The sequence below is a fragment of the Scyliorhinus canicula genome, chromosome 2 (assembly GCF_902713615.1).
Source record: "Scyliorhinus canicula chromosome 2, sScyCan1.1, whole genome shotgun sequence".
Lineage (NCBI taxonomy): Eukaryota > Metazoa > Chordata > Chondrichthyes > Carcharhiniformes > Scyliorhinidae > Scyliorhinus > Scyliorhinus canicula.
Window position 1 is genome coordinate 9676359 of NC_052147.1, and position 20744 is coordinate 9697102.

The following is a 20744-nucleotide window of genomic DNA, read 5'->3' on the forward strand; positions in this document are numbered from 1 at the left end:
GTGTGTCTGTGTGAGAGAGTAACAGTCTGTCTGTGTGAGAGAGTAACAGTCTGTCTGTGTGAGAGAGTAACAGTGTGAGAGAGTAACAGTATGTCTGTGTGAGTGAGGGCAACAGCCAGTGATCTGATACGTTGTACTTGCAATGAGGGCAACAGTGTGAATGAGGTTAACATTGAGGATGAGTGGGAGTAACAGTGAAGGTCAGTGAGGGCAAGGAGGCAGTGAGATTGTGGTGTGGGGTCAGTAGGAGAGACAGGAAGAATTAAGTCAATCCAAGCTGCCTGCCAGGCCACTGGCTGGACATTCAATCATGTACCAAGCACATAGTTGCATTGTTGGTGAAGAGAGGATTGCCACTGACTCGGACAAGAGCCACTTTGTTACGGTAGGTAATAAAGCGAGAAATCATTTCATTGTTACTGCCAGGACCCCCTCCCATGCTTCCTCCAAGGCAATAATGGTACCCCCTGGGTGGAGAGAGCTGACTTTGGTCAATTACTCTGGTTATTGCTCTGTTAAAGTTGAAGGATTTTAAATGTAGAAATTCTCTACTTTTAAATTTATTGTAGTGATTGTGCCTTCCAGCAAAGCAAGCTTATAGCTTGTATTTCTATGGAGTGTTTTATGACCTGGGGGTGACCCTAGTTGATTAAGTAATTTTGAACTGTAGTCAGTGAATGTAATGAAATACGGTAACCAATTTACACGCAGTAAGATCCCACTGAACAACATTGAGACAAATGACCAGAAAATATATCTGGTGTGATGTTGGTTAAAGGATCAACGTTGACCAGGACTCTCCTTCAAAATATTCTTATAGATGGTTTTGGTTTAATGTCACATTGGAAAAGACTGATGGATCAGCCTCGATTGTCTGCCTCCGAGTTTGGAATCTGACTTGGACCTAATATTGCTGAAAAGACATGGTGTTGAAGCTTTTTGTGTCTCATTCATCTGGACAAAGGCAGACACCAAATTTTAAACAATGTGACAAGCTGATGGTTTGCGAAATGGAGTTCTGGGTTGGTGGTGATGGGTGCAGGTTAAAAAGCCTTTGAAACATGCCTCAGTTCCCAGCAACATTCAGATTCTGTGCCACCAAGTGACTACTCGAACCCAGGGACTCAGCGGAGAGAAAACCCAATCGATTGTATTGTACATGGGGAAGGCCAAAATGTTAAACCCGATAATAGTCCAGCACGGAAGAAGGCCATTCAGCCCATTGAGTGTGTACAGGCGCTTTCAGAGAGCAATCCAGTTCGTCTCTCTCTGTGCAGTTTTTTTTCCACTCCTTCAATTTTATCCAGTTCCCATTTGACATTACTATTGAATCCGGATCTGCCTCCCGATCAGGCGATGCATTGCAAATCCTAACGTAAGGAGGTTTTTCCTCGCGTCACCTCTGCTTCTACCAATCCCCTTGAAATCTTTATTCACCCAATCTTGAAGCTCTAAACTCTCATGATTTTCAGCACCCTCTACCTCTCTCCGTTGCCTTTTTTGGTCTAAGGAGGATCACCTAGCTTCTCCTGCCAGTCCACGTAGCTGAGCTACACTCGAGTGACAGGTATTCCAACACATTCCCAACTTGTTGCCCGGAGATGGTGGACAGGCTTTGTGGGGGCAGGAAGTGAGTGACTGTCTGGGAGTGATTACACGGCTGTATCTTATTTTACTGCTGCACATACTACTGAGGTTATTTTTTTAAAATCCATGTCAAATAGATTAAATCATGACAACATATAAAATTGATTTTAAAATTCAATTCTTAAATAACATCTTGCATTTTTATGACGACGTTTAAAATGTCTCAAGGTGTGAAGAAGGACGGTTTTAACATGAATTTCGAGCTGGGGAACTAAAGGAACTCTTTCAAAAATGTGCCTGGTTTAATTGGCATATTGTTCTGTGACAGGCTTTTACCAGCCGTTTGTTTGAGAAGTTGATGTTGATACTGTACTGTGGTTAAAAGTGCTCACAGGCTCCACCTGATGGTCATTCTGTGTGCTTTCACCCTGGCATTATCTTTGAGGCACCTCAGGATTTCATGTGGATCAGTAGCTATGTAGATAGTAAGCTCGTGCCCTGGCCTAATCTGTGTCTTGAAGCTGCATTCAAATCTGATCTGATGTCTCCTCGGAAGAGGATCTTAAGGTGTGGGCTTAAGTAGGGTGCTCTTTCCAAGGGCCGGTGCAGACTCGATGGGCCGAATGGCCTCCTTCTGCACTGTAAATTCTATGAATTCAATGCTGTAAAAGTAGCGCTTGGCTGGAATGTGAAATTCATGCTTGGTGTCTGACAAAATCTATAATCTTTATTAATATCACAAGTAGGCTTATATATTGCAATGAAGTTACTGTGAAAATCCTCTTTGATTCTCCGAATAATTAACTGCCCTCCCAAATGGACTGCAGCATACTGAGGCAATTTATCATCGCCAGTCCTCCTAACCTGCACGTCTTTGGACTGTGGGAGGAAACCAGAGCACCCGGAGGAAACCCACACACACACGGGGAGAACGTGCAGACTCCGCACAGAGTGACCCCGCGGGGAATCGAACCTGGGACCCTGGCGCTGTGAAGCCACAGAGATTTGAGTACAGAATCTAGTCGACAATCTCAACGCAATACTGAGGGAGTGCTTCACTGTTGGAGCTGCCCGTATTTCAGATGAGACGTTATTCCAAATTCCCGTCTGCCCCCTAAGTGGACGGAGAAGATTCCATGGCCCTATTTCAAAGGCTCCCATGGGACTTATCCCCAGTATCCTCAATCGGCCAGATTATTAATTGTAGTTCATGGGAGCTCTGCATACATTGGTTACCCCATTTTCTACTTTACAAAAAGTGACGACACTTTGTCACTCTGTTAGATCCACAAAGTGTCCTGAGTTTGAGGAGGGTGCTGCATAAATCAGGGAGCCATAACATTATACAAGGAGGCCATTTGGTCCACTGAATCCATGCAAGTTGTTTTTCTTCCATTCAGCCCACCTTGGGTCAGAAAGTCATTAAAGTTTCCCATACAACCTTGGCCAGTATTTTTAAATTAATTCCTGTATTTCCCCCACCCATCGCACTTGTTATCTGATCCATTTGTAGTTTGTGTCTCACTCGTCCGACCTGATCTTTTCTTTAACCAAATCCAATCACCTTGACTCTCTCCCATCTCTCTCGATAAGATCACTTTCTGGGATCCCTCTCATCATCCAGACCTCCAGTTCTGTGCATCTCGTGGCTCTTCCTGCGCTGCCTCCATCCCCCACCCCTGAATGTCATTTGCTTATTTCTCAGTGGCCAAAGAGACAGGATGAAAGACAGCCAGAAAGCATTGCTTTTTCTACAGCGCCCTTCACAACCTTGAGCTGACCCAGAGCGCTTTACAGCGAATGAAGTACTTTTGATGTGGAGTCACTGTTGCCAAGTAGGAACCACAGCAGCCAATGTGTGATCAGCAAGATCCCATTAAAAACATCAACGTGATAATGATCAGGTTTTATTTAGACTTGCTTTGGCTGAAGGATATTTGCCCCAGGGCACTGGAGGGCGAACACTTCCACTCCTCTTAAAGTGTGGGATGTAAGTCTGTCTTTTTTTTTAAATCATCAATGGTGGGTCCTCTGAAGGAACGCCTGTAGCCCTACCCTTTCCATTCGTGGGAATGAGTCATTCCGGTGTCACCTTTTCCTGGTCTATCTGCAGGGAACAAAAGACAAGTTAACTTTTGGAAGTAGAATTTCGTCTGCCATGGTTCACTGGTGCACGCCCTCTGCTGATTCACTTGCTGTGTGCTCCCGGCATGTTCCATTTCTATTTCTTGTGGAAGTGTTGCTCAGTTCATGCCCTTCTCCTTTGTAGCCTTCTGTTCTCAATGGAACCCTCCTCCTCAGCAACTCTGCCTCCCTCCGTCTCTCCCACTTACCCCTTCCACACTGCCTTCTTGCTTTCTGCCCATCTCCCTCCAACCCGCTCGCTATCCCGTAAATCACTCCCAAGAAATCTCTCCGCCACTTGAAGGGTGTTGCAGAATACATGGACTTTCTTTTGGCACAACAAGAGGACCCAATTATTTTCCCCCAATTATTTTTTCCCCAATTAAGGACAATTTAGCGTGGCCAATCCACCTACCCTGCACATCTTTGGGTTGTGGGGGTGAAACCCACGCAGACACGTAGAGAATGTGCAAACTCCACACACAGTGACCCAGGGCTGGAATCAAACCTGGGACCTCAGCGCCGTAGGCAGCAGTGCTAACCACTGCTCCAACGTGCCGCCCAACAACAGGAGTTTAATGATGGTTTGGAAACTCAACCCAAACCAGGTCTTGGTGAGCACTCGGTGAAGTTAACCGCCCGCTCCATATGTGGCAATAAGGAAATATGGGTGACTGTTTTCAAAACGAGAATTGGATTTATACTTCAAAGGAAAATGGATTTTCAGGAATGTGGAGAAAGATTGGAGAGAATGGGACTAATTGGGTCCATCTTTCAATGAGCTGGCACAGACCCGATGGGCTGAATGGCCTCTGCTGTGTGGTCCCTACAGTTTGGGACTCTCGGTCAGAAGAGACTTTTAAAAAGATAACACAAAGCAGTTTTTTTAGTTTTGCAGGGGTGGTGGGGAAAGAGAGGTGTTGGATATCATGCCGTTTTTTTTTTTCTTTTATCTTGAGCATCTTTCTTGTTCCTTCACCAGGTTTTTCACGAATGTGATTTGGGCCAGAAAGGCTATCTGAGCAGAGAAGATCTCAAGGTTGCGGTGGTGGCCATTTTTGGATATAAACCATCAAAGGTAACGCTGCTGAATTTGAGAGGTTCGCTGTCCAGCTCGTTGAGACCCGGCCTCAGAAACGTAGCATCAGCCACGAAAGGGCACAAGAAACAGATTCACTCAACTTTCAACCTGGAATTGGATATCTTTTTAAAAGGGGGGAAACAGTTGCAGAGGCTCTGGGTGTTAAAGCAGGAATCTTGCTGTACGAGTTCATGCTCTAGTTTGTAATTGAGCAGCGGCTGTCAGTTGGGGAGAGATTTGGGAATTATTCCAAGTGTGTAAAAATAAATAAATGACACTGGTGTTGGAGAATTCCAAGGGAATTTGTGCCTGACTTGTGAATAAACCTGGATTAAGGAAAATACTGACTCCAGATCCCTCCCTTCAATGAATAAACAACGACTTCAGCATTGGGGAAAGAGTGGAGTGGAAGGGTCTATTTTTTTTATTTTTAAAAAGAATTTACAGTGCAGAAGAAGGCCATTCGGCCCATCGAGTCTGCACCGGCTCTTGGAAAGAGCATCCTACCCAAGGTCAACACCTCCACCCTATCTCCATAACCCAACACTAAGGGCAATTTTGGACACTAAGGGCAATTTATCATGGCCAATCCACCTAACCTGCACATCTTTGGACTGTGGGAGGAAACAGGAGCACCCGGAGGAAACCCACGCACACACTTGGAGGATGTGCATGGGTATATGTTGTCATGTGAGAGTACCTTTAAGAAATGGGTGTTTATCAAATAGCTGCAGTGATGTCAGAATGTGGGTGGAACTGGGCTGACTGTCTGCTTTACTTTTGCTTTGGGCTGGCAGCGAGAGGGTGTGTTTGGTTTCGTTTTGCAGATTGGGAGCTGCATCCAGAGAAACGAGGTGTAATTCAGATCTCTCTCTGTATGAAAGGAATGTCTTCAGATCACTTGCTAATCTAAAAGTGATAACTGCTCTCAGTAGAGAATTTAAACCTGCTGTCTTTCTGTAAAAAGGGTATTTTGCCTTGTGGATGGTGCAAGGAAAGATTAAGGGTTACTTATAGAGTACTGTATTCTTTGGGGGGAGTATTTGAGTTGATAGTTGCTAACATGTTTACTGTGTGTGTTTTAAAAAATGTTAACTGGATTCATAGAATAAACATTGTTTTTGTTTAAACCTGTTTCACCTGTAAAGTGGGCCCTTATGCTCCCCATGACCAAAATCTATTTAAAGTTGTGGGTCAGGTGAACTCCATGATACACTTTGGGGTTCTCTAATCCCTGGCCTGTAATAATGTAACTAAGAGCTGGCCCAGGAAAGGTGTCCAAACCAAAATCCTTGAACTCTCTCCCTAACAGCACATAACGACTGCAGCGGTTCAGAAAGATGGTTTACCATCGGCTTCTGGAGGGATTTAGTGCGGGCCTAGCTCGCGACACTCCCATCCCATGAAAGGATATGTAAGTAAGGGTTTACTTCGGAGGTGTTTGAATCAATCTGTACAGGTTCGGATAACCGCCTGCTGTACAGTCTGATTTTGGGTGAGAATCGCATCCATCTGGTGAGGAAAGGTGGAACCACTTGAGGTTCTAGCAAAGGTCAACATAATCTCAAAAGTGCACAGGTGTGTGATCGTGGCTGGGGAAAGTCAATAGATTGTTGAAATGAACAGAAGATAGACTGGGCGTGTGGCGAAGAGGATAAAGGGTTCAGCAGAGAAAGTTTAGATAAAGGATAGTTGTAATACCTTTCACGACCTCCGACATCCCAAAGTGCTATACAGCCAATTAAGTATTTCTATAATGCACTGATGTAATGTAGGGTGCAGCAACCATGGTGCACACAGTGAGTTCCCACCAATGGCAATGTGATGATGACCAGATGTTGATTGAGGGATCAATATTGGCCAGTTCACGGGGAAGATTCCCCTGTTCTTCACATCAGAGCCATTGGATCTATTGACTTGAGAGAGTTGACTGAATTTAACATTTCATCTCCAAGTTGGCACTTCTGACAGTGCAGCACTCCCCCAGTCCTGCACTGAGGCAGTGTCACCCTAGATTTTCGTGCTCAAATAGGACTTGGAGAAGAAGCAGATGGGGAGGAGTGATTGTTACAAGGGGTTGGCAGAGATGATGGCTGCCCGAATTATTCTGGCACTTTATAAGGCTGAAACCCGTGCTCATAACCCAACGATATCCCGCGGGTAAAGCCATGTCTGATACAACAGCTGAGAAAGGCCACAGCTGGTGGGTCAGAATGTCCATTTCACTGAAACGAGCAAATTCTATTTTTCCAGCCACCTTGAAGGAGAAGGGAAGCCAATGGTGGATTAATCTGGAATACTCAGAAGAGTTGGTGGGAATGCCAAGATCGCTGAAGGTTGTGGGGCTGGAATGATTACGGAGATTGAAAGACCATGGAGGAATTTGAAAACCGGGATGTGAATCTTCTTGATCATATTTTAAGTTTTTTATAATTTTTACAGATAACTTGACAAACTGGTACAGCACAGAACGATTACTTCTGGATACATAAGAGCAGAAAGAAAACAGGGTAACCTCCGAACAATGGTTATTAAAAAAATTAGTGCCTCTATGAAAATGAAATGAAATGAAAATCGCTTATTGTCACGAGTAGGCTTCAATAAAGTTACTGTGAAAAGCCCCTAGTCGCCACATTCCGGCGCCTGTTCGGGGAGGCTGGTACGGGAATCAAACCGTGTGTTGGTCTGCTTCAAAAGCCAGCGATTTAGCTGAGTGAGCTAAACCAGCCAACGATTGGGGAAGGATAAAGCTATATAAACATGGTAAAATGACATACGACACACATCTTTATCAAATTGAATTCAAGAAGGTACTGCCTGACTTATGGAAAGCCTTCTGGAGCAGGTCAAACACCACGGAGCCTATAGGTTTCAGAGAGGGGTCCCAAACTTTTTGGAATGTATCTGGTTTAGAACAGAGTACAGAAATTCCATTGGGATACAGTCCAAAATTATTTTAATGCCAATTTTGAATCGAAGGATGCTTGTCACTCGACCGGGAATAGTGGATATGCTTCCGTACTGCAATGGTTAGGATGTTACAGGGGCTTTTTTCACCAAGATCAATAACTCCTGTCTGAGAGACCCAGAATTGGGAACAAAGGATCGAATTCTAGAGGCGTGCCAAATATCCTCCCAAGCTCGAACTACACCAGACCAATAGGATTGAATTTTGACACTGGGCCCAAACGCAGTGGATGTTGTCCCCCCTCGACTACCAGGCACATCGGGGATATAGCAGGATCAAACCTGTGCCTCAGCATAGGTGCGATGTGCAAATGGTGCAGTGTTTTTTTTTATGTTTTAAATTTATTTTTTTAATAAATTTAGAGTACCCTTATTTGTTTTCCAATTAAGGGTCAATTTAATGTGGCCAATCCACCTAACCTGCAATGGTGCAGTATCTTGAACTGAGTCTCCTTAATTCTGTTGCTTACCAAAATGCCATTGATGTATTTAGAATTTACGGTGCAGAAGGAGGCCATTCAGCCCATCGATTCTGCACCGGCTTTTGGAAAGAGCACCCTACCCAAGGTCAACACCTCCACCCTATCCCCATACCCAATAACCCCACCCAACACTAAGGGCCATTTTGGACACTAAGGGCAATTTAGCATGGCCAATCCACCTAACCTGCACATCTTTGGACTGTGGGAGGAAACCGCAGTACCCGGAGGAAACCCACGCACACACTGGGAGAACGTGCAGACTCCACACAGACAGTGACCCAAGCCAGGAATCGAACCTGGGACCCTGGAGCTGTGAAGCAATTGCGCTATCCACAATGCTACCGTGCTGCCACTGTCTGTCTCTTTCCATGTCTCTTTGTCACTATTGACTTTCAAGTCTCTCCCCCAAGACTACAAGGTACCCAATATACTCGCACAAGATCTAGAACGCAGGGTATCATAAAAGTTGCAAATCAATGGTTTAGGATCTGCAGAAATCAGGGTTTTTTTCCACCAGGGAAATTGAGGCGTCAAGCTCCATTGCTGTCTAAGGATAAAGCCTCCAAAGTTGCAGATATTTTAAAAATAGTTTCTTGGGCTGTCAAATTATTGACATAGCTGCTCAAAGGATGACCAGGAGGCACCACTGAGCATGTCTCCCAGAATATAAATGCCCCTGTCTCTCCAGATATAAAATCCATAGTCCATAAGACCTGGTGGGGAATCCAGGTTTTCCTGAAGGGGGCAGAGAGCGTAAGCCCGCTAGATCGCCCTTCTAATTGATGGACCGCCCTCCACTGGGTGTTGCTAATTATGAGATTCTCACACTTGGCAGACCTGGTCCTAAAATCCCTGTAAAACAGCAAGGCCTGTAAAGGATGTACTGACTGGTCTGCTTCAGTATCGAGCCAAATGGAGAAGGGATCTTCTCTGTCACAGTCACTTAGAAAACCAAGATTGGATTGGGTTGGTTTATTGTCACGTGTACCGAGGTACAGTGAAAAGTATTTCCTGCGAGCAGATCATTAAGTACATGAAAAGGAAATAAAAGAAAATACATAATAGGGCAAGACAAGGTAAACTTTAAAAGATTAGAACGATTGTAAGTTAAGTAAAAAGTGGATCTGTTACGGAGAGCTCGCAGAGAGTCGCTGTACTCCGGCGTTGTCATAATTGGTAGTCTAATGTGCGGCACAGTGGTTAGCACTGCTGCCACACAGCGCCAGGGACCCGGGTTCAATTCCGGCCTTGGGTGACTGTCTGTGCGGAGTCTGCACGTTCTCCCCGTGTGTGCGTGGGTTTCCTCCGCGTGCTCCGGTTTCCTCCCACAGTCCAAAGACGTGCAGGTTTGGTGGATTGGCCATGCTAAATTGTCCCCTGATGTCCAAAGACGTGCAGGTTAGGTCAGGTTACAGGGATAGGGTAGGGGAGTGGGGCCTGGGTGGGGTGCTCTTACAGTGGGTCGGTGCAGAGTCCATGGGCCGAATGGCCTCCTCCTGAAAAGTAGATTCTATGATCAATGCGATCCTGCACAACCACGATATCGGCAGGGCTGTGTAGCCCAAAAACTGAAGGATCCTGTCCAGTAGCTTCTTCCAGGGGCTCTCTAGCGAATGAGAATGACGAGGGATAAGGACACCCCTGCCTAGTTCCTCGCTGGAGACTCAAATTCTCAGATCTATAACCATTCGTAAGCATTGCCACCTGGGGGCTATGATGCAACACTTGTATCCACGTCACATATTCCCCTCTCACTCCCAAACTGCAACGAATAAACACTTATTTAATTCCACCCGGTCAGAAGTTTTCTCCACGTCCAGGGAAACCGCCAACCCATCCAATGCCCGTTTCTGAAAGACCTGAACATTCAGTAAGGTTATTCAGGCCCTTTATGAACCCCGTCTGATCTCCCCAGCTGATCAGCGGGGGAATTCCCTCCAAGTGCCCTCGTGCTCGGTCAAACACCTCCCAGTAAACATATATAACAACATAAGATCAGACATGAGGCATAACAGGGAGAAAGTCCAGCTATTTCAACAAACTGCAGACTGTCCCTTCATAGAATTTACAGTGCAGACGGAGGCCATTCTGCCCAGCAAGTCTGCACCGGCTCTTTGAAAGAGCACCCTACCCAAGCCCACACCCCCACAACCCAGTCACCCCACCCAACACTAAGGGCAATTTTGGACACTTAAGGCCAATTTATCATGGCCAATCCACCTAACCTGCACATCTTTGGACTGTGGGAGGAAACCGGAGTGCCCGGAGGAAACCCACGCAGACACGGGGAGGAGGTGCAGACTCCGCACAGATAGTGACCCGAGCCGGGAATCGAACTTGGGACCCTGGAGCTGTGAAGCAACTGTGCTAACCACTTCAAACAATCAACTTCTATGAACTTCACAAAAGGCGCTAGCCGGATTATCAAATCTCTTAACCGAGTTGTGAGATATCACCCTCGCCGGATAAAACCAGGCATAATGCACTCCGTCTGCCTTGAGCTGTTTTCTAACTTTTTAAAATTTAGAATGCCCAATTCATTTTTTACAATTGAGGGGCAATTTAGCGTGGCCAATCCACCTACCCTGCACATCTTTGGGTTGTGGGGGCGAAACCCACGCAGACACGGGGAGAATGTGCAAACTCCACATGGACACTGACCCAAAGCCGGGATCGAACCTGGGATTGGTGCCGTGAGGCAGCAGTGCTAACCACTGCACCACTGTGCTGCCAGCTGTTTTCTAACTTAATCAAAGCCTCTGCGCTTGAGCTGTACCACCACCAGGAAATCTTGGAAAAATGAGATCGCCGCCCCCTCATGGAGTCTGATCCCGTCACGCCTCGCCACCTCCAGAACCTTCTGGAGTTGAGAACGCAAAAAATTACGGGCGTGAGCCGTTGATTGTCCCTCGGCCTCAGAGACAGGATACCATGTCCCCTTTCCAGCCTTCACAATCAGCTGAAGGAAACACCGTAGCCAACTCTCAAAAAACCTAATAGAGATCCTACCCCTCACTTCTTCTGGCAGACTAATGATCCGGATGTTCTTCCTCCGGCCTCGGTTCTCCAGATCCTCCAGGATTTCTGACATACCATGTAGCTGGTTTTCCAAGGATTGAATGTGAGCTCCAGCTGAGGAAAAAACCTCTTGATGTTCAGGATTCTTTCCTCCGTTTCATTTGGCCTTTTATTAGTATTCTGCAGCTCGATCTCATGTTCACCAATGTTCTGCATCAACCAGCCAAGTTTGTCGTCTGTCACTCTTACGATGTTCACAGTCACCATCTGTAGCATCTCCGAAAGTACCGGGTGGAAAACTCGCTTGAGGATCAAATTACCATTGTGAAGACAGTTCCACCCCGTTGCATCCGACTGCTCCCTTTCATCAGCAACTTTCTTAGCATTTCTTCTCCAACACTCAACAAAAATCTAGGGACATGCAATGTCGTATTGACTCCCGGATTACGGAAGTATGTGCCGTGTAAACAGGATAAAAGAAGGATTGGAAAATGAGCAGCGCAAGAGCCTGTGGAGAAGCTGCTATTCCCCCACCCGCATCATGTGATCCCCAGGATGTGAATATTAAAATGGAGGCGTTACTGGATTGGGAGCCGCAAGGTTGGGTGGGTTGGACGTTGAATTCTCCCTCTGTGTACCCGGACAGGCGTCGGAATGTGGCGACTAGAGGCTTTTCACAGTAACTGCATTGCAGTGTTGATGTAAACCTACTTGTGACAATAGCGATTGTTACAATGACTAGGAGTTGGTGCGAGGAGGCAGCAGAATTTTGGCAATTTAGCGTGGCCAATTCAATTACCCTGCACATCCTTTCGGGTTGTGGGGGTGAGACACACGCAAACACGGGGAGAATTGTGTCATGGGAGTGTTCCTTTAAGAAATATTTTTGTCTTATCACATGGCTTCAGTGATGTCATTGTGTGGGTGGAGCTGGGCTGTGGCTCTTGAGTTTTTACTTCCGTTTTGGAGCTGGTTTGTGGCTCTGGAGGTTCACTTTAAGTTTTGGACTGGTTTTGAACTGCACAGGTTGAAGTGTCTCTCTATCATCATTTTAAAAGTTGGTTCCATAGTGCTTGGTGAGAGATAATTGCTTTCTGCAAGGAATTCAAACCTGCTGTTTGAGAAGGGGAACAGAGTATCACTAACACTTCTTATACCAGTAAGAGTGCCGTGTGCTGGGCCATACCTTTGAAAAGGGGTTTCTGGTTTTACTTGGATGTTGTTATTGAATTGGAACAGTTAATGGGGAAATTCATTTTTTAATTTAAAAAAAAATAATTTTTATTAAGATTTTCACAAAATATAAACAACAAAACAATATTAACAAAACAACCATGGTAAAAACCCAAGAACAACAACCACTACAAAAGCAACTACAAAAACAAACAAAAAAGCAAACAAGAAAAAGGAAAGAGATAACAAACCCCTGTCACACAATTCTCCCTCCCACCGAACCAAACCCCCCCCCCCCCCCCCCCAACCCGGGTTGCTGCTGCTGCCGGCCTATGTCCCTACCGTTCTGCCAGGAAGTCCAGGAAAGGCTGCCACCGCCTAAAGAACCCCTGTACTGATCCCCTCAGGGCAAATTGCACCTTCTCCAATTTAATGAACCCCGCCATATCATTGATCCAGGCCCCCACGCTTGGGGGCCTCTCATCCTTCCATTGAAGAAGAATCCTCCGCCGGGCTACTAGGGACGCAAAGGTCAGGACACCGGCCTCATTCGCCTCCTGCACTCCCGGCTCCTCTGCAACCCCAAATATTGCGAGTCCCCAGCCTGGCTTGACCTTGAATCCCACCACCCTTGACACCGTCTTTGCTACCCCCTTCCAAAACTCCCCCAGCGCTGGGCACGCCCAAAACATATGGGTGTGGTTCGCTGGGCTCCCCAAGCACCTAGTACACCTGTCTTCGCCCCCGAAAAACCTACTCATCCTCGTCCCAGTCATGTGGGCCCTATGCAGCACCTTGAACTGTATGAGGCTAAGCCTCGCACAGGAAGAGGAGGAATTCACTCTCTCCAGGGCATCCGCCCACGTCCCCCTCCTCAATCTCCTCACCCAGCTCCTCTTCCGATTTACCCTTCAGTTCCTCCACCGAGGCCTCGTCTACCTCCTGCATTACCCGGTATATGTCCAAAATCCTCCCTCCTCCGACCCACACCCCCGAGAGCACCCTGTCCCGTACCCCACGTGGGGGCAACAAGGGGAACCCCTCCACCTGCTGCCTGGCATACACCCTCACCTGCATGTACCGAAACATGTTCCCCGGGGGGAGCCCAAACTTCCCCTCCAACTCCCCCAAGCTCGCGAACCTCCCTTCCACAAACAGGTCCCTCAACCTCCTAACCCCTACCCTGTGCCAGCCCAGAAATCCGCCATCAATGCTCCCTGGAACAAACCGATGGTTCCCCCGTATCGGGGCCTCCATCAAGCCCCCCACTTCTCCCCTATGCCGTCTCCATTGCCCCCAAATTTTGAGGGTAGCCGCCACCACCGGGCTCGTGGTATACCTCGTTGGAGGGAGCGGCAACGGCGCTGTTACCAGCGCCTCCAGGCTCGTGCCCACACAGGACGCCATCTCCATCCTCTTCCATGCTGCCCCTTCCCTGTCCATTACCCACTTACGCACCATCGCTGCGTTGGCAGCCCAATAGTACCCACAGAGGTTGGGCAGCGCCAGCCCCCCCCCATCCCTGCCCCGCTCCATAAACACCCATCTCACCCTCGGAGTCCCATGCGCCCACACAAATCCCGTAATACTCCTGTTAACTCTCCTAAAAAAGGCCTTCGGGATAAGGATTGGAAGGCACTGGAACAGGAACAAAAACCTCGGGAGCACCATCATCTTAACGGACTGCACCCTCCCCGCCAGTGACAGCGGTAACATATCCCACCTTTTGAACTCCTCCTCCATCTGCTCCACCAACCTTGTGAGGTTGAGCTTGTGCAGGGCCCCCCAGCTCCTAGCCACCTGGACTCCTAGGTACCTGAAGCTCTTCCCTGCCTGTTTCAGTGGGAGCCTACCAATCCCCTCCTCCTGATCCCCCGGATGCACCACGAACAACTCGCTCTTGCCCAGGTTCAGCTTATACCCAGAGAAGCACCCAAATTCGCTGAGAATCCTCATCACCTCCGGCATCCCCCCCACCGGGTCCGCCACATACAGCAACAGGTCGTCCGCATAAAGCGACACTCGATGCTCCTCCCCACCCCGCACCAGGCCCCTCCAGTTCCCTGACTCCCTCAACGCCATGGCCAGGGGCTCAATTGCCAACGCAAAGAGCAAGGGGGACAGGGGACACCCCTGTCTCGTCCCCCGGTACAGCCAAAAGTACTCCGACCTCCTCCTATTCGTGGCTACACTCGCCATCGGGGCTGCATAGAGCAACCTCACCCAACGGACAAACCCCTCCCCAAACCCAAACCTTTCCAACACCTCCCACAGATACCCCCTCAACCCTATCAAAGGCCTTCTCCGCATCTAATGCCACCACTATCTCCGCCTCCCCTTCCACAGCCGGCATCATAATAACGTTGAGGAGCCTTCGTACATTTGTATTCAACTGCCTTCCCTTCACAAACCCCGTCTGGTCCTCGTGAATGACCCCCGGCACACAATTCCTCCAATATCTCCATGATCCCAGGAACCCCCCCCCCAGCACCCCCTGCATACTCCAGCTCCTTCCTGGTCATTTCAGCAGCCCCCCCCCCCCCAAGGCTAGAACCCCTCCTAGCCGTGCCCCTCCCTCCATAGCACTCCCGTGAGCCAGCTAACGTCTGCTGACCCCGGCGACTCCCGCCATACCTCCGACTCCTCCCCACGTGGGACTACTCCTACTCCTTCGTGGCCCATCAGCAGGCCCTCCCCCCCCCCCCCCCCGCTCTTGCCCGGGAAAATAACAACCAGCAAAGGCCCGCGCTTCTCAGCCCCGACCCCGCCCCCATCATCCCACAGCACGGGAAACCAGAGAAAAGCCCGCGCTTTCGCCCTGCCCAACCCCGCCTCCTCTAGGGCAACTCCCATTGCCAGTCCCCCCCACCAGCTCCCCGCACTCCCAGTTTACCTCCCTGCCCGAACCCGTCCACCAGACCCATACAAAAAGACATAACGACATCGCCCCACCCACCCTAAAGCCAACACACATCTTGCATTAAACAGAGAACCCCCCCCCTCCAGAGCAAAAATTAAACACAATTACATTATCATACAAAAACCCCCATCTTTGACCAGTTTCTCGGCCTGCACAAAGGCCCACGCCTCCTCCGGGGATTCAAAACAATGGTGCCGGTCCTTGTAGGTGACCCACAGACGCGCTAGCTGCAACATGCCAAACTTCACGCTCCGTCTATGGACCACCGCCTTCGTCCGGTTGAACCCGGCCCTCCTCTTAGCCATCTCCGCACTCCAGTCCTGGAAGATCCGCACCTCCGTGTTCTCCCACTTGCTGCTCCGCTCCTTGGCCCACCGGAGTACGCACTCACGATCAACGAACTGGTGAAACCGCACCAACACCGCCCGTGGCGGCTCGTTCGGCTTGGGCATCCTAGCCAGAATTCTGTGGGCCCCCTCCAACTCCAGGGGCCCCTGGAAGGACCCAGCTCCCATCAACGAGTTCCGCATAATGACCACATAGGCCGCCAGGTCCGACCCCTCATTGAGGCCCAGGATCCGCAAATTCTTCCGCCTCGACCGGTTGTCCAGCTCCTCGAACCGTTCCTGCTACTTTTTATGGAGCGCCTCGTGCATCTCCACCTTCCCCGCGACGGCCACGGCCTCATCCTCCCTTTCGGAGGCCTGCTGCTGCAACTCCCGGTGACAGCCCCTGGGCTGTCTGGGTCTCCATCAGCTCTCTGGTGGTAACCTTCAGCGACTCCAGCAGCTCCACCTTAAGCTCCTGGAAGCAGCGCAGCAGAGTCTCCTGCTGCTCCTGCGCCCACTGCCTCAGCTTCTCGAGGGCTCTGCCGGCCGCCATTTTGTCTCTCTTCCCCTGCTTTTCCAGGAGCGCTTCCACTGCTTTACTGCTCACCCCATTCCTGGTCTGGACCATAGGACCCTAGGGATCTACTCCAGACCCCTTCCCACGTCGGGATTCGTCGAAGAAGTTCCGTTGGGGGCCCTGAAAAGAGCCCCAAAGTCCGTTTTTAGCGGGAGCTGCCGAACGTGTGGCTTAGCTCCGCATAGCCGCAACCGGAAGTCCAAAGGGGGAATTCATTAAGGGTTATACATAGATTACTGTAGCTGTGTGGGGTATTTGTGTTTGTAGTTGATGAAAATGCTTATTTTGTGTGTTTATATAAATGTTAACTGAATTTGTAGAATAAAGCTTGTTTCTCGACTTAAAAGCGTCTAAGAACTCTGTCGAATAAACATCGTAACCAAAATGAAAAAAAACTGTTAGAGGTCAGGTGAACTCCGTAATATACTTTGGAGTTTTCCAAACCCTGGCCCATAACAATTGCAAACTCCGCACGGACAGTGACCCCGGGGCAGGGATCTAACCCGGGTCCTCAGCGCCGTAAGGCAGCAGTGCTAACCACAGTGCTACCCCCCCCCCCCCCCCCCCCCCCCCCCAACTCCAGGAAATATAATCCTAACCCACTCGATCTCTCCTGGTACAGCAGTCCCACCATTACAGGAATTAGTCTGGTAAACCTTTGCTGTACTTCCTCTATAACAAGAACATCCTTCCTCAGATAAGGAGACCAAAACTGCACAATATTCCAGGTGTGGTCTCACCAACACCCTGTGTAATTGCAACAAGACATCCCTACTCCTGTACTCCAATCCTCTCGCTATGCAGGCCAACATATAATTTGCTGCCTTTACCGCCTGCTGCATCTGCATGGTGATCTGCAACGACCGGAATACAAAACACTCGGGTCTCGTTGCACATTCTCCTCCCTCAATCTATAGCCATTCAGATAATCTGCCTTCCTGTTTTTTCTACCAAAGGTGGATCACCTCCCATTTTCCACATTATCTGTCATTCATTTGTCCGCTCACTGAACTTGTCCAAATCATACTGCAGCATCTCTCGATCCTCCTCACAGCTCACCCTCCTATCCAACTTTGTGTCATCGGCAAATTTGGAGATATTCCATTTAGTTCCCTCGTCTAAATCTTTAACATAAATTGTGAACAGCTGGTGTCCTAACACTGATCCCCCCCCGGTATCCCACTGGTCACTGCCTGCCCCTTGGAAAAAGACCCACTTATTCTGACATTTTGTTTCCTGTCTGCCAATCGGTTTTCCATCCATCTCAATACACTTCTTCCAATCCCATGCGCTTTAACTTTGCACACTAATCTCTTCTGTGGACCCTTTTTGAAAGCCTTCTGAAAGTAACTCTATTAGTTACGCCCACAAAGAATTCCAGTAGATTTGTCGAGCTGGATTTCCCTTTCGTAAATCCATGGAGACTCTGTGCGATCCTGCCTCTGTTTTCCAAGCGCTCTCCTATCAAATCTTTTGTAATAGACTCTACCGTTTCCCAACTACTGATGTCAGGCTGACTAATCTGTCATTCTTTGTTTTCTCCCTTATTAAATAGTGGGGTCACAGTAGCTACCCTTTTGAACAGCAGATGGCAGCCTTGTGCTTCGATCAGATTTGAAATTGGGCACTGCAGAGGAAGCCATACTTCGCATTTATTGCAGGAAATCGAACTGGGACTGAGCTGTACTCTGCTGCCTGGTCCCCCCTCTCCTGTATCAGTCCCACCACAAGCAAACCTAGTAAAATAACCCAAGGTACTTCACTGGAGTGTTATCAGACCCATGTTGACACTGAGTTAGGGTCGCACTGTTGCTTCACAGCTCCAGGGTTTAGATTCCCGGCTTGGGTCACTGTCTGTGCGGAGTCTGCACGTTCTCCCTGTGTCTGCGTGGGTTTCCTCCGGGTGCTCCGGTTTCCTTCCACAAGTCCTGAAAGATGTGCTGTTGGGTGAATTGGACATTCTGAATTCTCCCTCCGTGTACCCGAACAGGCACCATAGTGTGGTGACTAGGGGATTTTCACCCTGACTTCATTGAAGTCTTAATGTAAGGCGACTTGTGACAATAAAGATTATTGTTAGGGCAAGTGCCCAGCTTGGTCAGGACGTCAGGTTTTCAGAAGTTAGGGCAGCACGGTGGCTCAGTGGGTTAGCCCTGCTGCCTCTCAGGGGCGAGGTCCTAGGTTCGATCCTGGCTCTGGGTCACTGTCTATGTAGATTTGCACATTCTCCCCGTGTCTGCGTGGGTTTCGCCCCCACAACCCAAAGATGTGCAGGGTAGGTAGATTGGGTACGCTAAAAGATTGCCACTTAATTGGAAAAAATGAATTGGGTACTCTAAAAAAAATTTTAGAGAAAGGTTTTCAGAAGTTGGGAACTCGGCAGCTAAAGGCACAGGCACCAGCGGTGAAACAATTAAAATCAGGAGACTGGGATTGGAGGGGCACAGAGACCCCAAAGCGGCTGTGGGGCTGTAGTTAGGTGCAGGCCGAGCAAAGAGTGAGGCCATGGAGGCATTTGAAGCATTGCTGAGAATTTAAAACCAGAGCTGTCGCCATATTGGGAGCCGGTGCAGGACAGCGAGCACGGAGGGGTTCAGCGAAAGGGATTTGGTGCAACATGGGTTACGGGCAACAGGGCTTTGTCCGAGAGGCCGAGGAGAGTTTGCTTTATTCATTCACTCATACGTGTGGGTATCGCTGGCTTGGCAGAATTAATTGCCCTTGAACTGCTGCATGTGGTGTGGGTGCACCCACCCTGCTGGGTCACGGGCAGTGAGGAACACGTGTGGTGTGGGTGCACCCACCCTGCTGGGTCACGGGCAGTGAGGAACCCGTGTGGTGTGGGTGCACCCACCCTGCTGGGTCACGGGCAGTGAGGAACCCGTGTGGTGTGGGTGCACCCACCCTGCTGGGTCACGGGCAGTGAGGAACACGTGTGGTGTGGGTGCACCCACCCTGCTGGGTCACGGGCAGTGAGGAACACGTGTGGTGTGGGTGCACCCACCCTGCTGGGTCACGGGCAGTGAGGAACACGTGTGGTGTGGGTGCACCCACCCTGCTGGGTCACGGGCAGTGAGGAACACGTGTGGTGTGGGTGCACCCACCCTGCTGGGTCACGGGCAGTGAGGAACACGTGTGGTGTGGGTGCACCCACCCTGCTGGGTCACGGGCAGTGAGGAACACGTGTGGTGTGGGTGCACCCACCCTGCTGGGTCACGGGCAGTGAGGAACACGTGTGGTGTGGGTGCACCCACCCTGCTGGGTCACGGGCAGTGAGGAACATGTGGTGTGGGTGCACCCACCCCGCTGGGTCACGGGCAGTGAGGAACACGTGTGGTGTGGGTGCACCCACCCTGCTGGGTCACGGGCAGTGAGGAACCCGTGTGGTGTGGGTGCACCCACCCTGCTGGGTCACGGGCAGTGAGGAACCCGTGTGGTGTGGGTGCACCCACCCCGCTGGGTCACGGGCAGTGAGGAACCCGTGTGGTGTGGGTGCACCCACCCTGCTGGGTCACGGGCAGTGAGGAACACGTGTGGTGTGGGTGCACCCACCCTGCTGGGTCACGGGCAGTGAGGAACACGTGTGGTGTGGGTGCACCCACCCTGCTGGGTCACGGGCAGTGAGGAACACGTGTGCTGTGGGTGCACCCACCCTGCTGGGTCACGGGCAGTGAGGAACACGTGTGGTGTGGGTGCACCCACCCTGCTGGGTCACGGGCAGTGAGGAACACGTGTGGTGTGGGTGCACCCACCCTGCTGGGTCACGGGCAGTGAGGAACACGTGTGGTGTGGGTGCACCCACCCTGCTGGGTCACGGGCAGTGAGGAACACGTGTGGTGTGGGTGCACCCACCCTGCTGGGTCACGGGCAGTGAGGAACATGTGGTGTGGGTGCACCCACCCCGCTGGGTCACGGGCAGTGAGGAACACGTGTGGTGTGGGTGCACCCACCCTGCTGGGTCACGGGCAGAATCCGGAATAAAAACAGAAAATGCTGCAAATCATTAGCAGGTCTGGCAGCATCAAACAGAGTTAATGTTTCGGGTCGATAGCCTTCCATCAGAACTGGAAAGGCAGAGTCTGCCCGTTACCCTGGAGGCACTGGTGTTCTCTCGAACAAGAGCACAGTCACAGGGCTGGCAGCGAGAAATAATCGCAGCGCAAAGACAAATCCTTCAGTGCACTCAGCAGCACACGTAGCCTCTGGGAAGAGAAAAACAGTTAATAGCACATACTTTTCATTGGAAATGATCACGAGGAACAACAACAACTTGCACTTGTATAGCACCTTTTTACTGTAGTAAAACATCCCAAAATGCCCCCTCACGGGGGTGTTGTGATGTTCAAGGGCAGCACGGTAGCATTGTGGATAGCACAATGGCTTCACAGCTCCAGGATCCCAGGTTCGATTCCCGGCTTGGGTCACTGTCTGTGCGGAGTCTGCACATCCTCCCCGTGTGTGCGTGGGTTTCCTCCGGGTGCTCCGG

At 49.8% G+C, this 20744-nt stretch overlaps 1 protein-coding gene across 1 annotated transcript in view; it reads left to right on the forward strand.

The window, feature by feature from the left end:
* The window catches only part of efcab11 (EF-hand calcium binding domain 11), a 125395-nt gene continuing 104651 nt past the window's right edge, over positions 1–20744 (forward strand). Inside the window, exons 1-2 of the mRNA XM_038773503.1 lie at positions 1–385; positions 4694–4789. Coding sequence (XP_038629431.1) covers positions 311–385; positions 4694–4789 — 171 coding nt within the window. The 5' untranslated portion in view covers positions 1–310. The remainder of the gene's footprint in view (positions 386–4693; positions 4790–20744) is intronic.